Genomic DNA, 20,651 nt, shown 5'->3' on the forward strand with positions numbered 1-20,651 from the left:
CATGTGGTGCTGGGGGATTGAACCGCGGTCCCTGTGCTTTGCTTAGCTTAGCTTGTTCTAAGTAGGTGCTTTAGACCACTGAGCCATCTCACCAGCCCAACAGGCTGGTTCTTGAGACGCTCTCCCTTCCTCCTTCGACGTGAGGCCTGGGCAGTGGAAGGTGATGGCCTGCACAGGGTCCAGATGGGCCAGAGGACCTGACCTGGCTCCCAGTGGCTGGCATCTTTCACTCCTGACACCAGTGCCTGGAGTTCCTGCACTGCAGAGATGCCTTGAAGAGCCCCCACCTGGAAGCCCCACCCACCCCCTTCCTCTTTAGCTCTTCCTTCGAAGAGCCTGGGGAGTGGTGCGTTCATTTATTCACTCAACTTGCTCTCTTGCTCGCAGTTACTGAGCTTTTTCAGTCTGAGTTTTTACGTGTATAGGAGCCAGGGACTCAGCTGTTCTTATACATAGTTATTTGTCTTGTTCATGACATACTCCCTGCTCCCTCATGGAATCAAGAGTGAAGAGGGACAGCAGGCATGGTGACCCAGGCCTGTAGTGCGAGCACTTGGGAGGCGAAGGCAGGAGGATTATCTCAAATTTGAGGCCAGCCTTTGCTACATATCAAGACCCTGTCCCAAAACCCAAAATTTTTTCAAGAGAAGAGCTGGACCAAAGGTCTCTAAGTTCCTTTGCGGAGCTGTCATCCCATCCCCTCGGCCCTCTTATCTCTCCATTGTCAATATTGGCTGCTGCTCCTCTCTAATGCTGCCGGGCTGGGCGTCCAGAGGGAAGCCCCATGGGGTGCACAGGTGCCCTGCTGCCTGCCTCCTTGCTCATCTGTCCCTGTGCAGCTGCCGAGGCCCCATTAGGTCGCTGTGCTCTGAGGCTGCCCGCCTGTCTAGGCGATCCAGCCCCAGCCTCAGACTCTGAGCTTTCCGTAAAGAGTTTTCTGGGAATTCAGCCTTCTCTACTCCTGGTGAGATCAGGTTGCAGGGGACCTGCGGGGGCGGGAAGAGGCCAAACCCCTTCCTGGTCACCCTCCCTGTCGGGACTTTAAATAGCAACTCTGCACCCGCCCGCCCACGCACGCATAGCTCAGCGGAGGCTGCAGCTGGCTGCTGGAGCCTGAGGCCGGCGCCCTAAGCGCTCTGCCCTCGCTCTGGAGGCGCCACCTCCAGGCCATCCGCCCCAGCAGTTCCCTCCGTGGAGATCCTTGCTTCTGTCACGAGGTGTCTGTGGTTTCAAAGCTCATCCCTCCCAGTCCTGTACTTCGGCTCTGAAGGAGAGGGGTGGGGGCCCAGCACCGGATCCCTGTACCACACACTCAGGTGCTCTGCGGCTGTTCTGGACCAGCGCAGCTGGGTGCTGTGTGCTGACCCACATCTGACTCCGGTGGGCTCAGTCCCATTGTGCATTCACGTTTCCATTGAAGCTCCAAGGTTCCTGGCTCCTGGCCTTCCTCTCTGCCCTGCAGGCCCTGCCAGCCTGTCCTTAGATGCCACCTTCAGCTTAGCTTACACCCCCAGCGGGCAGCGCCCGGTCTGGGCGTTCAACCTGATGGTGGCTTCCTGTCCCCTAGGCCCAAGACCTTGCCCCTAGTAGGATTTGCGGAGCCGGGCAGTGGAGAGGAGCCTGACAGAGGTCTGGGGCCCGGGTGGCTGCTCACAGGTGGCCTTTCCTTCTTTGTGCTTGGCTGCTTGGTCTCAGAGAAAGATCACTTTAAACCCAGTGTGATGGCTCACACCCATGATCCCTGTACTCCGAAGGCTGTTGTGGCTGAGGCAGGAGGATCACAAGCGCAAGTCCAGCCTAGGCAACTTAGCAAGACCCTGTTTAAAAATATAAATATAAATATATATATATATATATATATATATATATATATATAGAGAGAGAGAGAGAGAGAGAGAGAGAGAGAGTTAGGCATGTAGCTCACTGGGAGAGCACCCCTGGATTCAATCTCATTCCACTGCCAAAAAACCGCAAAACCCTCAAGCATTCCTGCAGATGTTAAAGTAGTCATGTTAATGGGGAGTGAAAAGGCACTGTAAACTGTGAGGAAGAGGCTGTGCTTCCTCCCCCACTCAGCCAGGCTTAGGGTGAATGGGGCAGGGCTTTAAACTTTGGCCTCTTCGCCCCACCATGGAGCAGCAGCCCCTTCCTGCTGCTCACTGGGACCTGGGACTGGTCCTCTGCACCTGACTTCTCCGGGTGGGAGCTCAGCCCCAGCCCCAGTTCAAAGCCGACTGGAGCCGGGGTCGGAGGTCAGCACCCCACCACGCTCTGCTCCCCTCCCTGCAGGGCGTCAGGTACCGGGGCTCCATCCACGACCACCCGGACTTCGAGCCCAATCAGGATGCGGAGGCCCTGTACAACGCCATGAAGGGCTTTGGTGCGTGCTGGCAGTGGGCGGGTGTGGGAGGGTTTTGGAGAGGTTGAGGCCCCCTGCCACACACCCCTGAGCTTGACAGGCAGGGGTGTGGGGGTAAAACAAACCCCTTCTGTGGTGTGTGTGTGTGTGTGTGTGTGTGTGTGTGTGTGTGTGTGTGTCTGTCTGTCTGTCTGTCTGTGTCAGTGTGTGTGTGTGTCCTGGGGGATGAACCCACAGCCTCATGCCCGCTAGACAAGTGCCCTACCCAAGCCACACCCTAGTCACATTCAAGTTTTTGCCCTCTTTTTTTCATAATCTTACAATAAAGCATTTCCTGCCAACAAAAAGGTATAAAGAGGAATCACCCTGGACCAGCCACCTACACCTTCAGACCTAGAGCGTCCTCCAAGCCGGGAGGCCTTCCAGCGCTTTCTCAGCGCAGGGAAGCCTGGGCTGGTATCACAGCTCCCGGGTTTTCCAAGCTAGGCTTCCTACAAGACCGTGTCAGGGAGTCCTGGCCCCACCCCGGGCCTCGGTTTCTCTGTCTGTGCAGCAAGGAGCTAGGTCAGGGTCCTCCGAGCTCAGCCATCTGTGCTTTTGCACCCCATCACTGGCTCCTGACAGAGGAAACTCAGGCTGTGGCCAGGGAAGGGAGCGCCCAGGTAGGCTTCCTAGAGGTGGCATCAGCAGTGTGACAGGTGCCCTGCTGTCCTCCAGGCAGCGACAAGGAGGCCATACTGGAGCTGATCACCTCCCGGAGCAACAGGCAGCGGCAGGAGGTCTGCCAAAGCTACAAGTCCCTCTACGGCAAGGTGACTGCGGCAGCGTGGGCACGGACGGGCAGGGCTTGTCCCCAGGTCTTCCTTCGTGTTTCTGCCCTTTTGTCTGGAGCCTGCTCCTGCTCATTTCTTCTTTAGCCTCAGATACAACTGGGGCCCCGCTGTACCCCAGGTGTTAGGGCCACAGGGCGGGGAGGGACACAGAATGGGCACCGACAGCTGGGGAAGACACAGTGCTTCCCAGCTGGCCGTGCAACTCTGGGTGGTTACCTGAGGACTGTGTGGCCCCAGGAGCGGTGGCTTGGCGGTCAGATCCAGTGGCCATCAGCATAAGGGCTGGTGAGGTAACTCAGGGCTGCACTGCCCCTCCCCCCAGGACCTCATTGCTGACCTCAAGTACGAACTGACGGGGAAGTTCGAGCGGCTGATCGTGGGCCTCATGAGGCCACTTGCCTACTGCGACGCCAAGGAAATTAAAGATGCCATCTCGGTAAGAAGTATGTGTGTGTGTGTGTGTGTGGCGCGCATGCGCGGCTGCGGCTGTGGGGGGTCCTGGGGGCACGAGTAACAGGGAGATGCCAGGCCCCACAGGGAGTGCGGAGCCCACCCAGCAGATGTGCCCAGCTGAGCCCTGTCCCAGAGTGGGGTCCCAGTCTGCCCAGACAGACAGATGTGGACAGCTGTCAGGGAAAAGCAGGCTCTTGGCTCAGACCCCAGCAGGAGCTTAGAATCCCAAAGTGGCAGATGCAGGGACAGGAAGACAGATAGTGTTCAAGTCACCAGGGAGCGAGCGTGAACGAGAAGAGGTCAGCGGCAGGTGGCTTGGGGCGCATTTTAGGAGGTGGGAAAATCGCGCTGGGCCCACAGCCTTGTGAGGAGTCTGCAGGTGCGCGGAGGTCTTTCCAGGCCGGGGGAGACTGTCCCAAGAGCTGTGGAAGTGCCGTGGGACTCGGGGCCTGAGGACTGGCTTGCCTTGCCTGCTAGAAAGGAGGCAGAGGTGAAGAGCCCCGTCTTACCTGGGACTTCATTAAGCGCTGCTGTCATGAATCCGTCCAGCATGCGTTCATCTCCTGCACTGATACGCTCAGCCACCGGGGCTCACGGCCGGCTCAGGCTGCTTAGGGTTTGGCAGAGCAGCTAAGGGCATCTCCATCTCACATGTGGGGGTGAGAAAACCAAGGCCCAGAAAGACCCTCTCCACAGCCCCTCAGGGTTGGTTGGTTGGTTTGTTTTGCGGTACCAGGGATTGAACTCAGGACCCTGAGCTTGCCAGGCAAGCACTTATTCTACTGGGCTATCTCCTCAGGGTTTTAAAACTTTCTCCTGCAAAGAGCTGGTGGGCCTGCCGTTTCCCTGGTCGTCTGGGACCATGCGTCCGCGTGAGTTCATTTACCTCACTGAGTGAAGCCTGCGGCCTCCCAGCTGCAGCAGTGCTGACCACACCGGGTCGGTTTGCCCAGACGCGCCAGCAGTGACATCCCAGTCCCGTTCCCGGGTGGCCGCTCTAGAGCTGCTCGTGACCCATCTTGTTCTCAGGGTGGCAAAAAAAAATCAAGTTTCCTTTTCTCAAGGTTAAAAGTACCATTGGGAAGAGGACTGGGGACTAGGAGCAGCTCCTGAGGGACAGGAGGGCCTACACGGTTGCCCAAGAGTGAGCTTCTTAATGAGAAGCCACAACTGCAAGCTGCTGGCAGAGGTGGGAATAGAACCCGTGTCTTTGCGTCTCAGGGCAGCAGCTCCGGATGGAGCCTTCGAGCTGTGGAGAGAATGCTGAGGTCCCTGGGCTGGAGGTCTCCTGTCCCCGGGAACCCCTGACTCACACACCCCGCTTCTCCAGGGCATCGGCACGGACGAGAAGTGCCTCATTGAGATCCTGGCTTCCCGGACCAACGAGCAGATCCACCAGCTGGCGGCAGCCTACAAAGATGGTGAGGTGTCAGGGGGCCCCCTCAGGAGCCTCAGATGACAGCCTGTCGAGGGTGGGGCCCCTAAGGCAGCCCCACCCCCTGCTTCCCATTGGTCCACTGCCCATCCGGCTGTCCATTGAGCGCCTACTCCTTGGACGGCAGGGCACGAGGTTCTTGGGATATGGTGGTAGACGGGTACCAACGCAGTCCTGCCCCTGCAAGCTGCAGACCTTGAGAGAACAAGACAGTAGACAGGTGATCAGATTAACAGGCTACTCACACGCCGTGGAGGCGAAGTAGTGAAGGAAAGCGGTAAAAATCAGACTCTGATGAGGAAGAACCTTCCTCAGACAGGTGGTCGGGGGAAGCCTGGCTCAGGAGGAAATGAGGAGCAGGGGGGGTGACAAGGGGACAGATGATGCTGTGGGCAGAGAAGGGCAGCTGCAAAGGCCCTGTGGTAGCCATGAGCCCTGTGGCCAGGAGGAGGCTAGAGAGGTGGAGGGCAGGGCAGCCTTGCACACGGCCTTGAAGGCCGAGAGATGGTGTGCTGTTTGGAGTCCGAGGCGCAGAGGGCTCAGCGATTTGGGCTGATGGTGTCCTCTGAGGACAGTCACAAAGAATAGATTGTGGAATCTGTAGCAACTCTGTTTATTTCTGGGGCCATAAGGAACCTTTGTCCTGGGTCCCCAAGCCCCTGGAGATAAGGCTAGAGCTGTTTTCTATTGTCCTTCCGGCAGCCTATGAGCGAGACCTGGAGTCTGACGTCATCGGTGACACCTCCGGGCACTTCCAGAAGATGCTCGTGGTCCTGCTCCAGGTTGGCCCCTCCTGGGCGCTTGCTCCCCAAGCACAGGCCAGGGCGGGAATCCCCTGCTTCCACTGTGGGTTGGGCAGCCTGCCCAGAGCCCGCGGTGCCAGGTCCTTCTCCCGTCCTGTGCCTTCCTTGCCACCCAGCCCACCCCAGCCGGCTTGGGCGCTGGGCCCCAGAGCTGAGGTGCTTTCTCCGGCTCTCCTGTCGTGGAATCTGAGAGCCAGGGCTCCACTCCCCTTTCCTGGGTGGCCCAGAGATGTCCAGGCGAGCGAGCACTGTGTCAGAGCCGGAGGGTGTGGAGGCGGGCCTGGCTTGGCAAGCGAAAGGAGCCCAGCCTGCCTGATGCCTGCTCCCTGTGAGCAGCTTCCTGCCTCAGCCTCCCCCTATCAGATGGGCGCAGGGTTTGGGTGCCAGTCACCCGACGGCTCTCCAGTCTCACCGCTGGGAGCTCAGGACTTGGGCCCTAGGCCTAGACCCTTACTGTTAACCTTCTGGCTTAGGTGTGGGCCCTAAGAGTAGGAGGCACGCGTGCCGCCTCTTGCCCCTGTGGTGCCATTGCGGGGAGGCGCCATGGGCCTTCCGCCAGGTCCATCTGGAGCCAGGTCTGGTCTTTGGAGTTAGAGGGCTCCAGCTGCTTCCTGGGCGACTGGCAGAGTAACTTGGCAGAGGACCTAGTACTCCGTGTTGGACCACAGCTGGGGGTGAAGGGGGAGGGCTGAAAGTGGGACCAGGAAGTCCCTGTGGAACAGACCCTGCACTCTTGGTCCCCTGGCAACTGAGGGCTGCTCCTGACCTGGTCACCTTTCCTGGGCGCCTCTGGGTGCCCCGGGTCTCCGAAGCCTCCCTGCTGCACTGCTGGCCTTCCTCCCAGCTCATGGCATTTGAGCCATGGACTCTGTCTCTGCTCAGGGAACCAGGGAGGAGGACGATGTGGTGAGCGAGGACCTGGTGCAGCAGGATGTCCAGGTAAACAGGCCAGGCCAGCAGAGCCTGGGCGAGGGGAAGTAGCCTTGAGAGGGGAGGGGGACTGGGAAGGGCTGGGGCACCGTGTTGGTATCAAATACCAGAATACTCCAGTTGTGGCCGGACTTTCTACAGTGCTTTGTGGAAGAAAAGATTTAAGTTCCTTCAGAAATACAGAACAGGGGTTGGGGAGACAGCCCAGCAGTCTAAGTGCCTGCCTGGCAAGTACAGGGCCCTGAGTTCCCTCCCTGTTACCACGTTCCATGCTGGCCCCCAGACCAGGCGTGGTGGTGCACACCTGTGATAAGAGGATTGCTCTGGGGAGGCTGAGATAAGAGGATTGCTACAAGTCTGAACCACATAGCGAGACCCTATATCAAAAAAAAAAAAAAAAAAAAAAAAGTACAGAACATGCGAAGTTGGTGAGACATGATTTGGAGCTTTGTTCATTCCAATTAGTATGTTTTTTGAAACAAAACCCCCACTATGCACAGTGCCCACTGTGAAGCACTGAGGAACATGTTTTTGTAGCAGAAATGCCATCTCTGTGGACTGCCCTCCGGTCCAGGTGTTTGGGGTCCCCACTGTGTGGCCAGGACGCTGGCAGTGGAAAATGGAAATGCTGAGACCCCGGGCCTGGAAAAGCCTGTGCAGGAGTGGGTGGCAGACATGGGAATAGAGCCCTGCAAAGCACAGGAGATAACAGCAGGACTGAAGCAGGGAGCTGTTGGCATCCAAAGAGGGAGGGAAGCAGAAAGGACTCTGCCTGGCTCATAGTCGGGGTCACAAAGGTTGAATAGGAGCTTCCTCAGAAAGGAAGGAAGGAAGCGGGGCAAGTTGGTGCATACCTGCAATACCAGCACTTGGGAGGCTGAGGCAGGAGAATCCTTGCAAGTTTAAGGCCAGCCTGGCCTACAAAGTGAGTTTAAGAGCAGCCTGCACTATATAGCAAGACCTTGTCTCAAAAAGACAAAAAAAAAAAGGAAGGGAAGGGAGAGAAGCGGGCAGTAGGGGAGGAGGAATTGGAAGGAGGGAGGCATGCGCACAGGCCCGCGCCGGCCAGCTACTGCTCTGCAGGGAGTGGGAGCAGCTCCAGAGCCCCAGCCTGCATGTCCCTTCTTCGGAGGTTTCTTCCTCCAGTGAAGTCCCCATCTTCCCCTTCAGGACCTGTACGAGGCAGGGGAGCTGAAGTGGGGGACTGACGAGGCCCAGTTCATTTACATCCTGGGAAACCGCAGCAAGCAGCATCTCCATCTGGGTAAGAACCCGGGAAGGCCTATGGCCGCTCGCTCAGGGTTGTGCCGAGAACCCGCTTCCCCTTCCCCTTCCCCTTCCTACGGGTGGGGCGTCACAGCGCCTTCACCTCCAGCCCAAACACCGCCCGCTTTATGAGAGAGTCCACAATTTTATTAGACCAGAGCTGTCCACAGGTGCCCTGTCCTCCCCCGTGTGCCAGTCCCTTCTCGCGGCAGGATTCGGGGCAGAATTCCTCCCCAGCACCCACAGGGTGGCCACACAGTGGCTGTGGAGATGGGTGCCCTCCCAGCCACCGCCGGTGAGCTCTGGCCTGGTTTCCTGTTGGTGGTCAGGGTCTCGCCTGGCGCCCTCCCCTCGTGAAATCCCCAGTTCTCCTCAGTGTTTCGGGTGCTGTCTGACATCCCGTCTCTCTGTGGCTCAGTGTTTGACGAGTACCTGAAGACCACGGGGAAGCCGATCGAGGCCAGCATCCGGGGGGAGCTGTCCGGGGACTTTGAGAAGCTGATGCTGGCTGTGGGTACGTGGTGGGGGGGGGGCTGCAAGGGCTTCTGGGAACAAGCCTAGGAGCAGGGGGACTGAGGATGGAAAGAGTCGGGTTGGGGATCAAATGGGCCGTGACTTCTAAAGGTTTAGCCAGGGAAGGGAAGGAGGTTGCACCCCGGGGAGTGACAACCTCCCATCCCTTTTCCAGTTCGGTCAGGGAGATGGAGCCCTGAGCTTGGGGTGGGCGTGAGGGAGGGTCTGCCGTGCCGGAGCTGGGCCTGCTGCTGCTGCACGCCAACAGCCCAGCCACTGTGGAGGCTGAAGCAGGGGAATTGCAAGCTTCAGGCCAGGTGGGCAGGTCAGCAGAAGGACCCTGTGCAGAGCAGAAATCAGTAGGCTCTGACGATAGCTCAGCGGTAGAGCACTTGCCCAGAGTGCACAAGATGCTGGGAGACCCCGTACCATTAAACGCACACACACATGCACACACACGCACACATGCACCAGCAGTGGAGCCTGCTGTCTACTTCACAGAAGACGAAACTGAATCTAGGTACTTTGAATGGGTTGTATTTGAGGCACTGGCCAGTCCGTGCCTCATCCATCTGGGAATGGAGTCCAGATTCAAACCCAGGAAATCTCCCAGATTGACTGTTGGCCCTGGGGCAATTTGCTTAGCCTTGCTGGGCCTCAGTTTCCTCATCTGCTAAGTGGGCTACCTGCCCCAAGCCCTTTGCAAGACCTGCGTTCCCAGGTTCTGCATGGGTGTATGTGTCACTGGTAGTTTATATGCTTGTAGTTGCAGGGAGAGCTCCAGCCCACCTCAACTTCTTGCCTGGAGCTGTTCCCTGCCAGCTCTGAAGTATTCAGGTTCTGCACCACTGCCTGAAAGATCCGAAGTGCTTTGTTGCCAGTACCTTTCAGGCATAGCAGAATCTAAAGACAAACCTTTCCTTTCCTATTTCTATTCTGGACTCTACCCCTGACCTGGCCCAATTCTCTGAAAGTCCTTGCCCACCTGAGAGACAGGAGGGACGAGGAGGCCACGCAGCCTCCTTTCCTGGCTTCTTGTGCATTAGGGGAGATCGATCTCTCTCTCTCTCTCTCTCTCTCTCTCTCTCTCTCTCTCTCTCTCTGCTGGCACTGGGAATTGAACTCAGGACCTCATACTTGCCAGGCAGGCACTGTGCCATTGAGCTGAATCCCAACTCCCCAGGCCTCCTGGTTTCTTTCTTTCTTTTTTTTTTTTTTTTAAAGGTTTTGATTTTTTATTTAGTACAGGATCTACAGGGTCTCATTACACAGATCAGACTTGTGGGGATTCTGTTCCTAGCCTCCCAAGCTCTGGGATTACAGGCTTGTGCCACCTCGCCCAGACTCAATTGCGGCGGGGCGGGGGCTGGCACGACACATTGGACATTGAACCCTGGCCCCTGCGTTTGTCTAAGCAGGTGCTGTAATCTGCTGAGCAATCTCGTTAACGTTTTATACTGCTAAGAACATGCTTCAAGTATACACTTAAAAAGCCTTGCACATACAAATAAATTATTTCAAATTTTAAATTTTAACAGACTATTCATTTTGCCCCCTCATTATGCCTTAGGCTCTGCATTTGCAGTGGTGAAAAGTAGTTTTTAGGGCGTACAATCTATATCTACAGATATATACAATGATAATGTGTCAGCTGAAAGTAAATTTAAAAAATGAACAGCCTGAAATACATGATTCATCCAAATGTATACTGGGTACCTCAGCCCTCTCAGCTCACATTTGTGGGTGATAAAAGCAAAAATACAGAGGTTCCTGGTTTCTTTATGCCCTGAGTCTGTGATGAAAGCAAGAAGATCTGAATTGCTGGGGGTTCGGGACGATCAGGAAGTTGGGGTTCTTCTTGCATCTGAACATTGGCTCCTACAAAATAGAACAGAGTAGCACGGGGCGCTCCTCCATCCCAAGGCAGCAGGAGTCACTCACCTCTCTCTTGCCAGTGAAATGCGTCCGGAGCACCCCTGAGTACTTCGCTGAGCGGCTCTTCAAAGCCATGAAGGTGCGTGGGGAGGGTCGGTGTGGGTGGACTTGGGGGAGGGGTTCTGTGCACCTCTGAAGCGAGTCCCTCAAGTCCACCAGCCAAAGAGGGCCCATCAGAATAGCCCCTGGACTCTCTAGGAGTGGCTTTCTGTCCTGGTGAGCTCCCAAGCATGGGGTGCTGCCTGGTGAAGTATCCTGCCACCAATCAGAGGGGACAGTGGCAGCCTCTACCACATCCAGCCAGCCCACACTTCTAATAAAACGGCAGCTAACTGGGATATTTGCACACGGAGCATGTAGGCAGGGCCGCTTGTGAAGCACCGGGCAGTCTCTGCCCGGACCCTGAGGCTCAGACCCACAAGCTGTCAGAGCTGTCGGTCCGTCCAGGTGTGTCCAAGAACAGGGCTTCCCAGGCTTTTGCACCTGTGCCTCACAGGGAACCCCGTGGGGTTTCTGTGACATGGCAGAGTCAGCACACACGCCCGTTGGCTGCTGGAGCCTGAGGCCAGGAGCCCAGGCCTCGTGGGCCTGTGGGCCACCCTAAAAGGGCAAGATGGCCGTCCATCATCTCTGCGGGTGCACAGCGAGACGGGGCAGGCCCACCTTCAGAGAAATGCCCACCTCGGAAGGCTCCTTGTGGCACTGTCAGCACAGAGAGGCTGGCAGCAGCTGGCATGTGTCGAGCAGCAGGCAGAATCATGCACAGGGCGCCGTATTGCCAAGCGCCAAAGCACGGCTCTGAATCCGCAGCTGAGTTACACAGCACTCATAGAGTTGAGAGGAAAACCAGGACGAGAGCGATGTGTGACGGGGGAAGACGGCTCCCAGGAGCAAGGAGGGTGCATGCGAAACTTGCAGGGAACGTGAACGCTTGCCTTCCGTGTTCCTACTTTTAGTATTTTATTACAAGAACTCTGTTTCCACGCAAGCTGGAGGCTGTGAGCATGCAGTCCCCTCCCCCAAAGCTTTTGCTAGGTCTTGCTTGTCTTCCAGGGCCTGGGGACAAGGGACAACACCCTGATCCGCATCATGGTCACCCGGAGTGAGCTGGACATGCTCGACATCCGGGAGATCTTCCGGACCAAGTACGAGAAGTCTCTCTACAGCATGATCAAGGTCAGCATCCCTGATGGCAGTGGGGAGGGCACCAAGCCAAGATGGGCTGGGGCCCCACTTGTGGGAGGGAGGCCAGTGTCTGAGGAAGCTGGGGGTCTCTTGGGAATTCCAGGAGCCCCTGCCTGGTGGCACTGGCAAGAACACTCAGGTGTCAGAGGGGCTTGTAGAGGTGAAGCTGAGCAGGCAGACAAGGTGGTGGCTGGGGTGCAGCTCAGCAAGAGAGGGCAGGGCTGACCAGATACAACCTGATAGGAGGGTGGGAACTCTCCCGAGGACACCCATGAACACTGTGGCCATGGTGCCCCTGGGCTGCCAGTGCACATGGTTCTGCCCAGAGGCAGGAGCAGAATGAGTTTTATGAGGATGACAGAGATCCAACTTTGCTGCCAAAATCTGCTTCCACAGAGGGGTTTTTGTAGTGTCCACAGGAATACATCTTTTTTTTTTAAATATTTTTATTTATTTATTTTGCATTTTATTTTTTATTGTGTGTGTGTGGCCAAGCTCAGCCCACCAGGGGGCGGGGCTGGCTGGCATGTGGTGCTGGGGGATCAAACCGCGGGCCCCAAGCGGGCCCCAAGCTTGTTCTAAGTAGGTGCTTTAGACCACTGAGCCATCTCTCCAGCCCCAACACAGGAATACATCTTGTCCATGGGACACATCTTATTCCATGGGGACGCATCTTGTTCATGGGAAAATGAGTTTGATACAAATTAGAATGAGCAAAGGTACACCAGAGTGTTCACCCCAAACCTTCTCAGAGCCTTTAGTTTCTGAGATATATCAAAGATAGAATACAGCACTAGGGAAGCAGGAGTCGGGCTGCTGTGAGTGAGGGGCCCCCAGGCTGCGCTTGGGGCAGGCGCAAGTCACCTCCCCTTCTCTCCCCAGAACGACACCTCTGGCGAGTACAAGAAGGCTCTGCTGAAGCTGTGCGGGGGCGATGATGAGTAAGTGGCCCCTGGCTGCTGGGGCGCGGTGGCCTGTGCTCTGCTGGCCTTTGTGGATGGGTAGAGCGGGCTGGGAGAGGGGGCCAGGCTGCTGCTCCGAGCTCCAGTGTGTGTGTCTGGACCTGAGCGTGGTCTCCCTTACTGGAGCTGTCTGCCTGTGAACTTGGAAGGGGTCAGCCTCTGCCACCCTCAGCATACGGGGGACTGAACACCACACTGATTGGCGTGGTGCTGTTAGGGGCCTTCCACAGGCCCTGTGAGGAGAAAGCTGGCAGCATGGGGGTGCAGGTTGAGCCCTGAGGGGCCATCCTGGGCAGAGCTGAGACCTGAGAGGCCAGGCGAGATACAGACTGCAGGGCTGGGTGGAGGGAGGGCCTGGAGAGAGGTTTGGGGTAAGAAAGTACTTAGAAAAGGCCTGCAGATCTGGAGATGGGAAGGATGACTGAGGCAGCCCTGAGGCCCTGTGGAGAGAAATGGGCAGACGTGGGCCATGCTGGGCCTCTTTTGGGATGTTAAACTGAGCCAGGGGTTGGACAGATTAGGAATTGTGGGTGCTCTGGTCCACCACTGGGGCCGGTGTGGATCAGCGAAGGGATGCGAGAACCTCTGATTCTGTTCAGAGAGTGATTCATCCAAACATCTCACAGGAGGTGTGGGGTTAGCCGGTTAGCCTGGGACAGAAGTCAAAGGGCAGACAGGAGGTGGCAGGCATGCAGGAGTCCTTCCTGCTGGGCCTGGGGCTGAGAAGGCGGAGGGAGAGCTCGCCTTGCAGGCCATAAGGAGGCTCAGGAGAAGGGCAGGACGGAGGGAGGGCGCTGGATGTGCTGGAAAGGCCAGCTGGCCGGGATTGTGTGTGCTCATGCACGTGAACGTGCGTTAGCACATCTGCACGAGCACGCATGCACCTGCCGGGGGTGACGTTCCCTCTGTCCCTCCCTCACCCCTCCGTTCCAGTGCTGCTGGCCAGTTCTTCCCGGAAGCAGCGCAGGTGGCCTATCAGATGTGGGAACTTAGTGCAGTGTCCCGAGTAGAGGTCAGCCCCTCCCCACTCCTGCTTGACGTCCCGACCACCGCTGGCTTCCACTCACACCTTCCTGCTGCTCCGGTTGGCTCCCAGCTGCCCCCTGGCGGCCAACCCGAGATAGCGCACTCCGGGCTGCATTTGGGGCGCCTGGTCCCTGCGTTAATTTCTAATGCTCTGGGATGCGATTGCCTGCTCACTACTAACCAGTGCAGACCGGCTGGCTTCGCGGGAGGCCTGCCCCATCCTGTGCGTGGCAGGGTGGCCTCACAAGCTTACAAGCCAAGAACAGATGGCCCTGGGCCCCGAGGAGGAGCCAGGGCTGTGCTGCTGCACGTCCCCGACCCAAGGTCCAGAAGACAAGCGCCAAAGGCCATGCAGCAGCCCTGGACAGAGCAGGCCAAGCTCTCCCACCTGGCTGCAGAGCAAGTTTGGGACCTGGGAGTCCTGTTCCTGGCAGAGCCCCTGTGTGTGCGGCTCTAAATAAGGGGTCAGGCTTGGCAACCTGGGGGACCAGAGAACCGAACTCTGATGGTCTAGGACCGAGTTCGCCACAGTGTAAGGGTGTGGTGCTGGGCTCCTGCAATCCCAGCACTCAGGAGGCCAAAGCGGGAGCCCAGCGAGTGAGACCCTGATACAAAATATTTTAAATACGTTAATGGAAGTAGGGATTGTAGCTCAGTGCAAAGGCTCTGGGTCCAGTCCCCAGGACCACACACATAATAATCTTATGAGGCAAAAAGTGTCGCTTCAAGTCATACACAATGGCATATATCGTAATCCCAGCTCATTGGAAAGCTGAGACAGGAGGCAGCCTGAGCAATTTAGCAAGATCCTGTCTCAAAATAAGAAAAATAAAAGTCGTAGGTTGGTGCGGAGAGCTGCAGGTCCAATCTCCAGTACCATATACATAGGCACGAGTGTGCACACGTGCACACACACAGTCCTTGCAGATGATCTTAAATTGTGTGAGAAAAAGAGCTTCCTTGGGCAGTGAGCGGCCCTGCTGGTGCTCCAGAACCCCAACTTTCACAGTGAGGAAGCGCCTCCTTGTCAGTGTCCCTCTGGTTATGCCGAGGACACAGCCACCCCTGTGCCGTGAGACCCGGGGAGTCTCCTCTCCAGAGTGCTAGGAAGCAGGCTTCTCGCTTGGACCTTTTGCCAAGCATCTTGTTAAGTTGGGCGAGTTTTGTTTTTATCGCATTTATTTTCATGAGTGATAGTACTGATCTTCTAATTCATGACAGCAATAGAAGATTACTGTCATCATGAAGTCAGTTAACAAGGACTTTTTGTTAAGTTTCTTGAGTCCCACTGTGCGTCAGATACAGCTCCAGGCACTGCAGGACACACCAGAGGCAAAGCAGACACAGACCCACCCTTGGCAGCAGTAAACGCCCTCCAGAGTGGATGCCCAGGGCTGGGTGTAGCTCAGCCGTAGAATGCATGCTTAGCATGTGCAAGGCCCCAAATCTGATGCCCAGGACCAATAAAAAATAAAAAAATCAGTCCTCCAAAACAGTGTATTTACGAAGAACAGAAGAAGTTGAATTTGCTAGAAATATTTAAAAACAGCGTAGGCTGCATACAGATACGGAGAACAAAGTAACTGGAGCTGGGGAGACTCCTGGTGGCCCTGAGCCACTCCGCTGCCTTCTCAAGGACAGCAGTCCAGCCAGCAGCAGTGCTGGAGCAGGCTGGAGTTCTGAAGGATTTGGGGACCCCAGGGAGCTGGGACAGAGCTCCGCCCTGGGCAGCTGCTGGCCACTTTCTCCTGACCAGCACTTGCTCCACTCTGGGCCTGAGTGTGCTCTCTGTCTGTCTGTCTGTCTGTCTGTCTCTTCACTGGTGCAGGGTCTCTCTGCTGTGCCTTGCCCCTGCCCCTACCCCCACGCTGCCTGGTTTGGGGCGGGTGGGGAAGCCCCCCACTTGCATGCTCCTCCTCTTTCTGGTCCTCCGCCTCTGCTCCCACCCACATTCTTCCTGCTTCTCGCAGATGAAGGGAACTGTGCGCCCGGCCAACGACTTCAACCCTGATGCAGACGCTAAAGCGCTGCGGAAAGCCATGAAGGGACTCGGTATGGGGGCCGTTGGGCTGGGTGGGGGACTGGTTGTGGCCTCCAACCACTGTCCCAAGTCCTGCTTGCCTGGCACCATCCCTACGGGGAGGAGGGTGTGGGAGGGTTTGGGAGGAACTCGACAGGAATCTTTCCTAGAGACCCAAGGGGTCCTGCGGCCCGCTGGGTGCAGTGACCTGCATCTGCCCTGGCTGTGCTGCCAGTTAGCTGTGTGATGCTGAGCCACGCCTCCCAGCCCTCTGGGGCCTGGATTCCCCGCTGACTCTGAACCAAGAGCCTTGGTCTTGGGGCAGGAGCGCCCCCTGCTGGTCAGCTGCTTCAGGCTGTCATCCAGCTGTGTGGTGGCCCTCAACCTGCCCCCCAGGCAGTGCCCAGGAGCCCACGGGGGACAGGAAGGGTAGGGTCCTTTTCTCCTCCCACCTGTCCAGCAGGGAGTCCCAGGACTTCAGGGTCAGACCCTAGCGCTCCTAGGTCCCTCTGATGGTAGAAGTCAAAGTGCGTAAAAAGACTGAGTCTGTGCCGCAGTGAAGCGATGGCCTTAGTGTGAGCCGGGACTAGAACTTGAAGCACGGACTGCAGCCGGGCTGTCTCCCCTACAGCTGGCCCTTCACCCCTGCTGTGGCAGGAGGAAGCGGGAGAGAAGCCAGGGAGGCCAGGGCCTTGGCCTCGAGGCCAAGGCGCCAGCTGAGGGCGTCAGGAGCACGTGCCTGCCAAGTGCCAGATTGGGGGGGACCATCTGTGGGGCCCCTGGGAGGGAGCTGCGTCCAGGTCTCGCTCTGAGGCGGGTGGCTTTGATGACTCAGGGACAGATGAAGACACGATCATCGACATCATCACACATCGCAGCAACGCCCAGCGGCAGCAGATCCGGCAGACCTTCAAGTCCCACTTTGGCCGGGTAAGCACCCTGGGCCTCCCCGCAAAGCCTGGCCATCGCTGCCAGCTCCGCACATCCGGGTGACCTTGGGAGTCTCCAGTGCAGGACTCAAGCTGCCTCGCATCCCCTTCAGGTCCCCCAGTTGCCTGTGATCGGTGCCACTTGTGTGAGGTCGCCCCAGAGATGGTGGTTGTTTGCACGCAGTGATTTGGGGGACTCACAGTCCTGGGGTTCACAGACAGAGAGAGCAGCTTCAGGGCCCCGAGGTTGTCTGCAGTACCACACCCAGGTGCCATCTGCCTTAGGCTGACCAGCTTCCTCCCCAGTAGGCACAGTGTTCCCAGCCACTGCCTCCAAGGACAGCATGCCTGCCTCGTCATCCAACTATGAAGTCCAACATTAACAGAGGCAGATGCGGGCTGCCATCGCCCACGCAGAGCCCGGGCCCCTGCCGGCTTCCACCCCTCGGGTCAGGGCTAGCAGCACAGGTGCTGCCATGGCTTTGTTCTTCCCACTGTGCAGGACTTAATGGCCGACCTGAAGTCTGAGGTCTCCGGAGATCTGGCCCGGCTGATCCTGGGGCTCATGATGCCGCCAGCCCATTATGACGCCAAGCAGCTGAAGAAGGCCATGGAGGTACAGTGAGAACCCCAGGGGCATGGGGTGGGTCTGTGGCAGTGCTGGTGGGGACACAGGGAGTCTCCTTGGCCCCACTGTCAAACTGTAGCTGCAATCATCTCTGTCTGGATGTCCCAGGGAGCTGGCACAGATGAAAAGGCCCTCATTGAAATCCTGGCCACTCGGACCAATGCTGAAATCCACGCCATCAATGAGGCCTACAAGGAGGGTGAGTAAGGCTGGGCCTTGGGTGCGCCCAGCCCTGGGTCAGGAGAAGGATCGAGGTTCATGGGGCATGCGGCACATGATCCTGGCGGTGGAAGAGCCGGGTGGAGGTGGGAAGGGAGTGCATTCCAGGCCACTGAGGTAGGGCAAGTGATCCAGGGTGCTCTCAGAAGCACCCCCTACTCACCCTTCCTCTGGGCCATCACCATCTCGAAATGTCGAAACGAGTGGCTTTGAAGTTTTATTCTGAAGAACTTTGACAAAAAAAAATCAAAACCAGATTTTCTCTGATAAGGGCTTTAATTAAAGCAGTAGGGTTTTGGAGCTGGGAGTGACCTGGCCTGAGCTGTGCTTTTGGGATCTAGCAGCTGAGGTGGGGGTGGGGCTCCTGGCAGGGCTGTCACCATACACCAGGGACCAGGAATTGTGTCTGACATGGCGGTTCGATGCCCCCGAGGGCCACCTGCAGACTGCTTCGTTCTCACCCCTCCTGTGACACTACTCTGGCTCAGCCCAAGCTTTGGGGCCCTCTGTCACCCAGTCTGCCGGCGACTGGCTACCCATACCCCTTTCTCTGCCCCAGACTATCACAAGTCCCTGGAAGATGCCCTGAGCTCAGACACTTCCGGCCACTTCAAGAGGATCCTCATTTCTCTGGCCACGGTGAGTGATGTCACAGCTCAGGCAAGGAGCAGAAGCAGGGCTGCTGAGTGCAGCGGGGGCAGCATTTGTCTCCTCAGGGCTGCACCATGACCTGTTGTTCACTTTCCGAGTGGCTTGGGGCCACCTCCCTGACGGCTGGGCCTCTGCCCGGCTCCTTGAGTCCCCAGCTCACAGGACAGAGCCACCTGAGTGACCCACTCTGCGCTACCCCCGAGTCCCCACCCTGTGAGTTCCCAAGATGCTGACTCACACCAGGGAGGGCTCAGTGTGTCAGCCCTGGAAGGCAGGGTCCTTGTCACTATGTCAGAGAGGAAGGGCTGGATCTGCAGTGCCTGAGGGGCAGGGACTGGTAGGTGTTTAGCAACTGACTTTTCCCGCTGGTCCTACTGCAGGGAAACCGTGAGGAGGGAGGAGAAGACCGGGACCAGGCCGGGGAAGATGCCCAGGTGAGACTGCGGCCCACACTTGGGTGCCCCGGGCAGTGGCCATCTGGGGATGTGCAGACCCCCCTGGCAGGCACAAGACTGGCTAGATTGGCACACACAGGATCCAGGCCCCTCCGCCTCTGCCTTTAGATGAGAATGGGAAACCTGTCACTGGTCAGCTGGCATCTGCTGTGTGAATACTAGGGTCATGGGATCAGTAAGAGGTTGTCCTGGTTACACTGGGAAAACGGAGGCCAGGTAAATGACTTCTAAAAGTCATATACGCAGGATAGAGACCGAGAGAAAGAGGGAGGGATCTGAGTGCTCAGTCTCCCTGTGTTACCTGTAAAACGGGGTGAAGGTGGGAAAGCAAGTCCAGGGAGAAGCCCAGAAAGCCGGTTCCCCATAGGCCACCGTCTCTTTTGTGCTCTCTGACGCATCCAGTGCCACACTCGTGCTCAGTACTCCAGTCGTTTGCTGGCTGACCACGGGGGAGGGGCCCTCTGGGGTGCTAAGCTTCCGCTCTGCTGCTAGGCTGGGGAGTACAGGTCGGGACCAGGCTCTCGGGGAGGCCAGGCAGCCCCAAACCCAGCCTCCTGGCGCGTCCTACGGCTGTCCAGGCATCCAGCTTGGCTTTGGAAATGGCTTTCAGGAGCTGCAAGCTCCATTCCCGACAATATTGTAGTTGCACTGCGGGTGTATTTGTGGAGTTGGCCTGACAGCAGGATGGCTTGCTGGGATCACATGTCATTCATTCAGCAAAGGCTTATAAAGTCATGCTATGAGCAGCCTTATTTGCTAAGAACTTCAGTCTTCCATCTCCCCTCAGACCCACCCTCCACCTCCAAATTCACCTAGGGGGAGTGGCGAGTGTGTGTAAGGGTGTGCTTTCAGTTGGTGCCCGCAGGGGGTGCTGGCAAGAAGGGGAGAGAGAGAGCCCCAGGGCAAACTGGGGCAGCCTGGCGCCAAAGCCAACCGGAATCCGCTCCAAATCAGGACGCAAGACCCTGATCGCAGTGTGGACTGGTTTTCCTACCACCAGCAATCTTTCATTTCTCAGATAATAACCTTTTATGGAAAATATAGGTGAAAGAAAAACCCCTAACGTGATAGTAACAATCTATTAGCATGTATGGAAATTGTCTTTCCGCGTATGATTCCTGATCTCTAACTGCTAATATCTACCGCTCTGCGCATATTGCTGCATATCTTTTTCTGTTTTTGGCAGTACTGGGGATTGAACTCGGGACCTTGCACTTGCCAGGCAAGCGCTTGTTCTACTGAGCTGTCTCTCCGGCCCCCTTGCTGCATATTTTTCAAATAGCGATAATAGCTGATGGTCAGGACCGTTCCATATCGGAGCCATCCTGCTTCATTTCACAGCCCTCTTCCCAATAGCCAAGATTCCCTCGCGCTCTGGTTTTCCCGAGGTGCAAAGAGAATGCTAAGGCAAACTGATACAAGAATCAGAGGTGGGCACACGAGGGACAGAACCGCTGCCTGCCTTAGACGCAAACGCACGGCGTCCGGGGCAGCTTGTTTGCTGGCTGTGCTGCCCCTTCCACTGGGCAGCCGTGGCTGCCTGCGAGCCAGGCGGCTGCAGCGGCCGTATCCACCTCTGCCCCCCATGACTGATTGTTAGTCCTGCTTCCCCGTCCGCTAATGAGGATGGGCCCACCACAAGAAGTGCTGTCTTTATTTTTAGATAGATAGACAGTCCCTAGATTTTTAAAATAAAAAAACATAAAAGCTTTCTGTTAAAATATAATTCATATTCCGTATTACTAAAGCATTTAAAGTGTACCGTTTGCTATGAAAGATTCTGTATAATTAACATGCAAAAAAGCTTGTTAATAGGTAAAATTACTATAACTCTAAAGTAATCATTGAGCTGGGTGTGGTGGTGCACGCCTGTAATCCCAGCACCCGGAAGGCTGAGGCAGGAGGATTCATGCAAGTTTAAGACCAGCCTGGGCTACACAATGAGCTCCAGGCCAGCCTGAACTGCACAGTGAGGCCCTGTCTCAGAAAGACTTGGGGGGCGGGAAGGCCAGGGATATAGCCTAGTGGTGCAGAGCGTGCCTGGCAGGC

The 20,651-nt window shown here is 56.9% G+C and overlaps 1 protein-coding gene across 5 annotated transcripts in view; it reads left to right on the top strand.

The window, feature by feature from the left end:
- Window positions 1–20,651, top strand: part of Anxa6 (annexin A6) — a 50,442-nt gene that overhangs the window by 15,752 nt on the left and 14,039 nt on the right. For all 5 annotated transcript variants that reach the window (XM_023713106.1, XM_023713109.1, XM_004629318.2 and 2 more), the window contains 18 exons: window positions 2,290–2,380; window positions 3,077–3,171; window positions 3,515–3,628; window positions 4,976–5,066; window positions 5,783–5,862; window positions 6,766–6,822; window positions 7,984–8,077; window positions 8,498–8,593; window positions 10,548–10,606; window positions 11,581–11,703; window positions 12,595–12,653; window positions 13,608–13,686; window positions 15,671–15,752; window positions 16,556–16,650; window positions 17,152–17,265; window positions 17,386–17,476; window positions 18,056–18,135; window positions 18,528–18,581. In XM_023713106.1, the coding sequence (XP_023568874.1) occupies window positions 2,290–2,380; window positions 3,077–3,171; window positions 3,515–3,628; window positions 4,976–5,066; window positions 5,783–5,862; window positions 6,766–6,822; window positions 7,984–8,077; window positions 8,498–8,593; window positions 10,548–10,606; window positions 11,581–11,703; window positions 12,595–12,653; window positions 13,608–13,686; window positions 15,671–15,752; window positions 16,556–16,650; window positions 17,152–17,265; window positions 17,386–17,476; window positions 18,056–18,135; window positions 18,528–18,581 (1,554 nt within the window). The remainder of the gene's footprint in view (window positions 1–2,289; window positions 2,381–3,076; window positions 3,172–3,514; window positions 3,629–4,975; window positions 5,067–5,782; window positions 5,863–6,765; window positions 6,823–7,983; window positions 8,078–8,497; window positions 8,594–10,547; window positions 10,607–11,580; window positions 11,704–12,594; window positions 12,654–13,607; window positions 13,687–15,670; window positions 15,753–16,555; window positions 16,651–17,151; window positions 17,266–17,385; window positions 17,477–18,055; window positions 18,136–18,527; window positions 18,582–20,651) is intronic.

The sequence above is a fragment of the Octodon degus genome, unplaced genomic scaffold (genome assembly GCF_000260255.1).
Source record: "Octodon degus isolate 3935 unplaced genomic scaffold, OctDeg1.0 scaffold00029, whole genome shotgun sequence".
NCBI lineage: Eukaryota > Metazoa > Chordata > Mammalia > Rodentia > Octodontidae > Octodon > Octodon degus.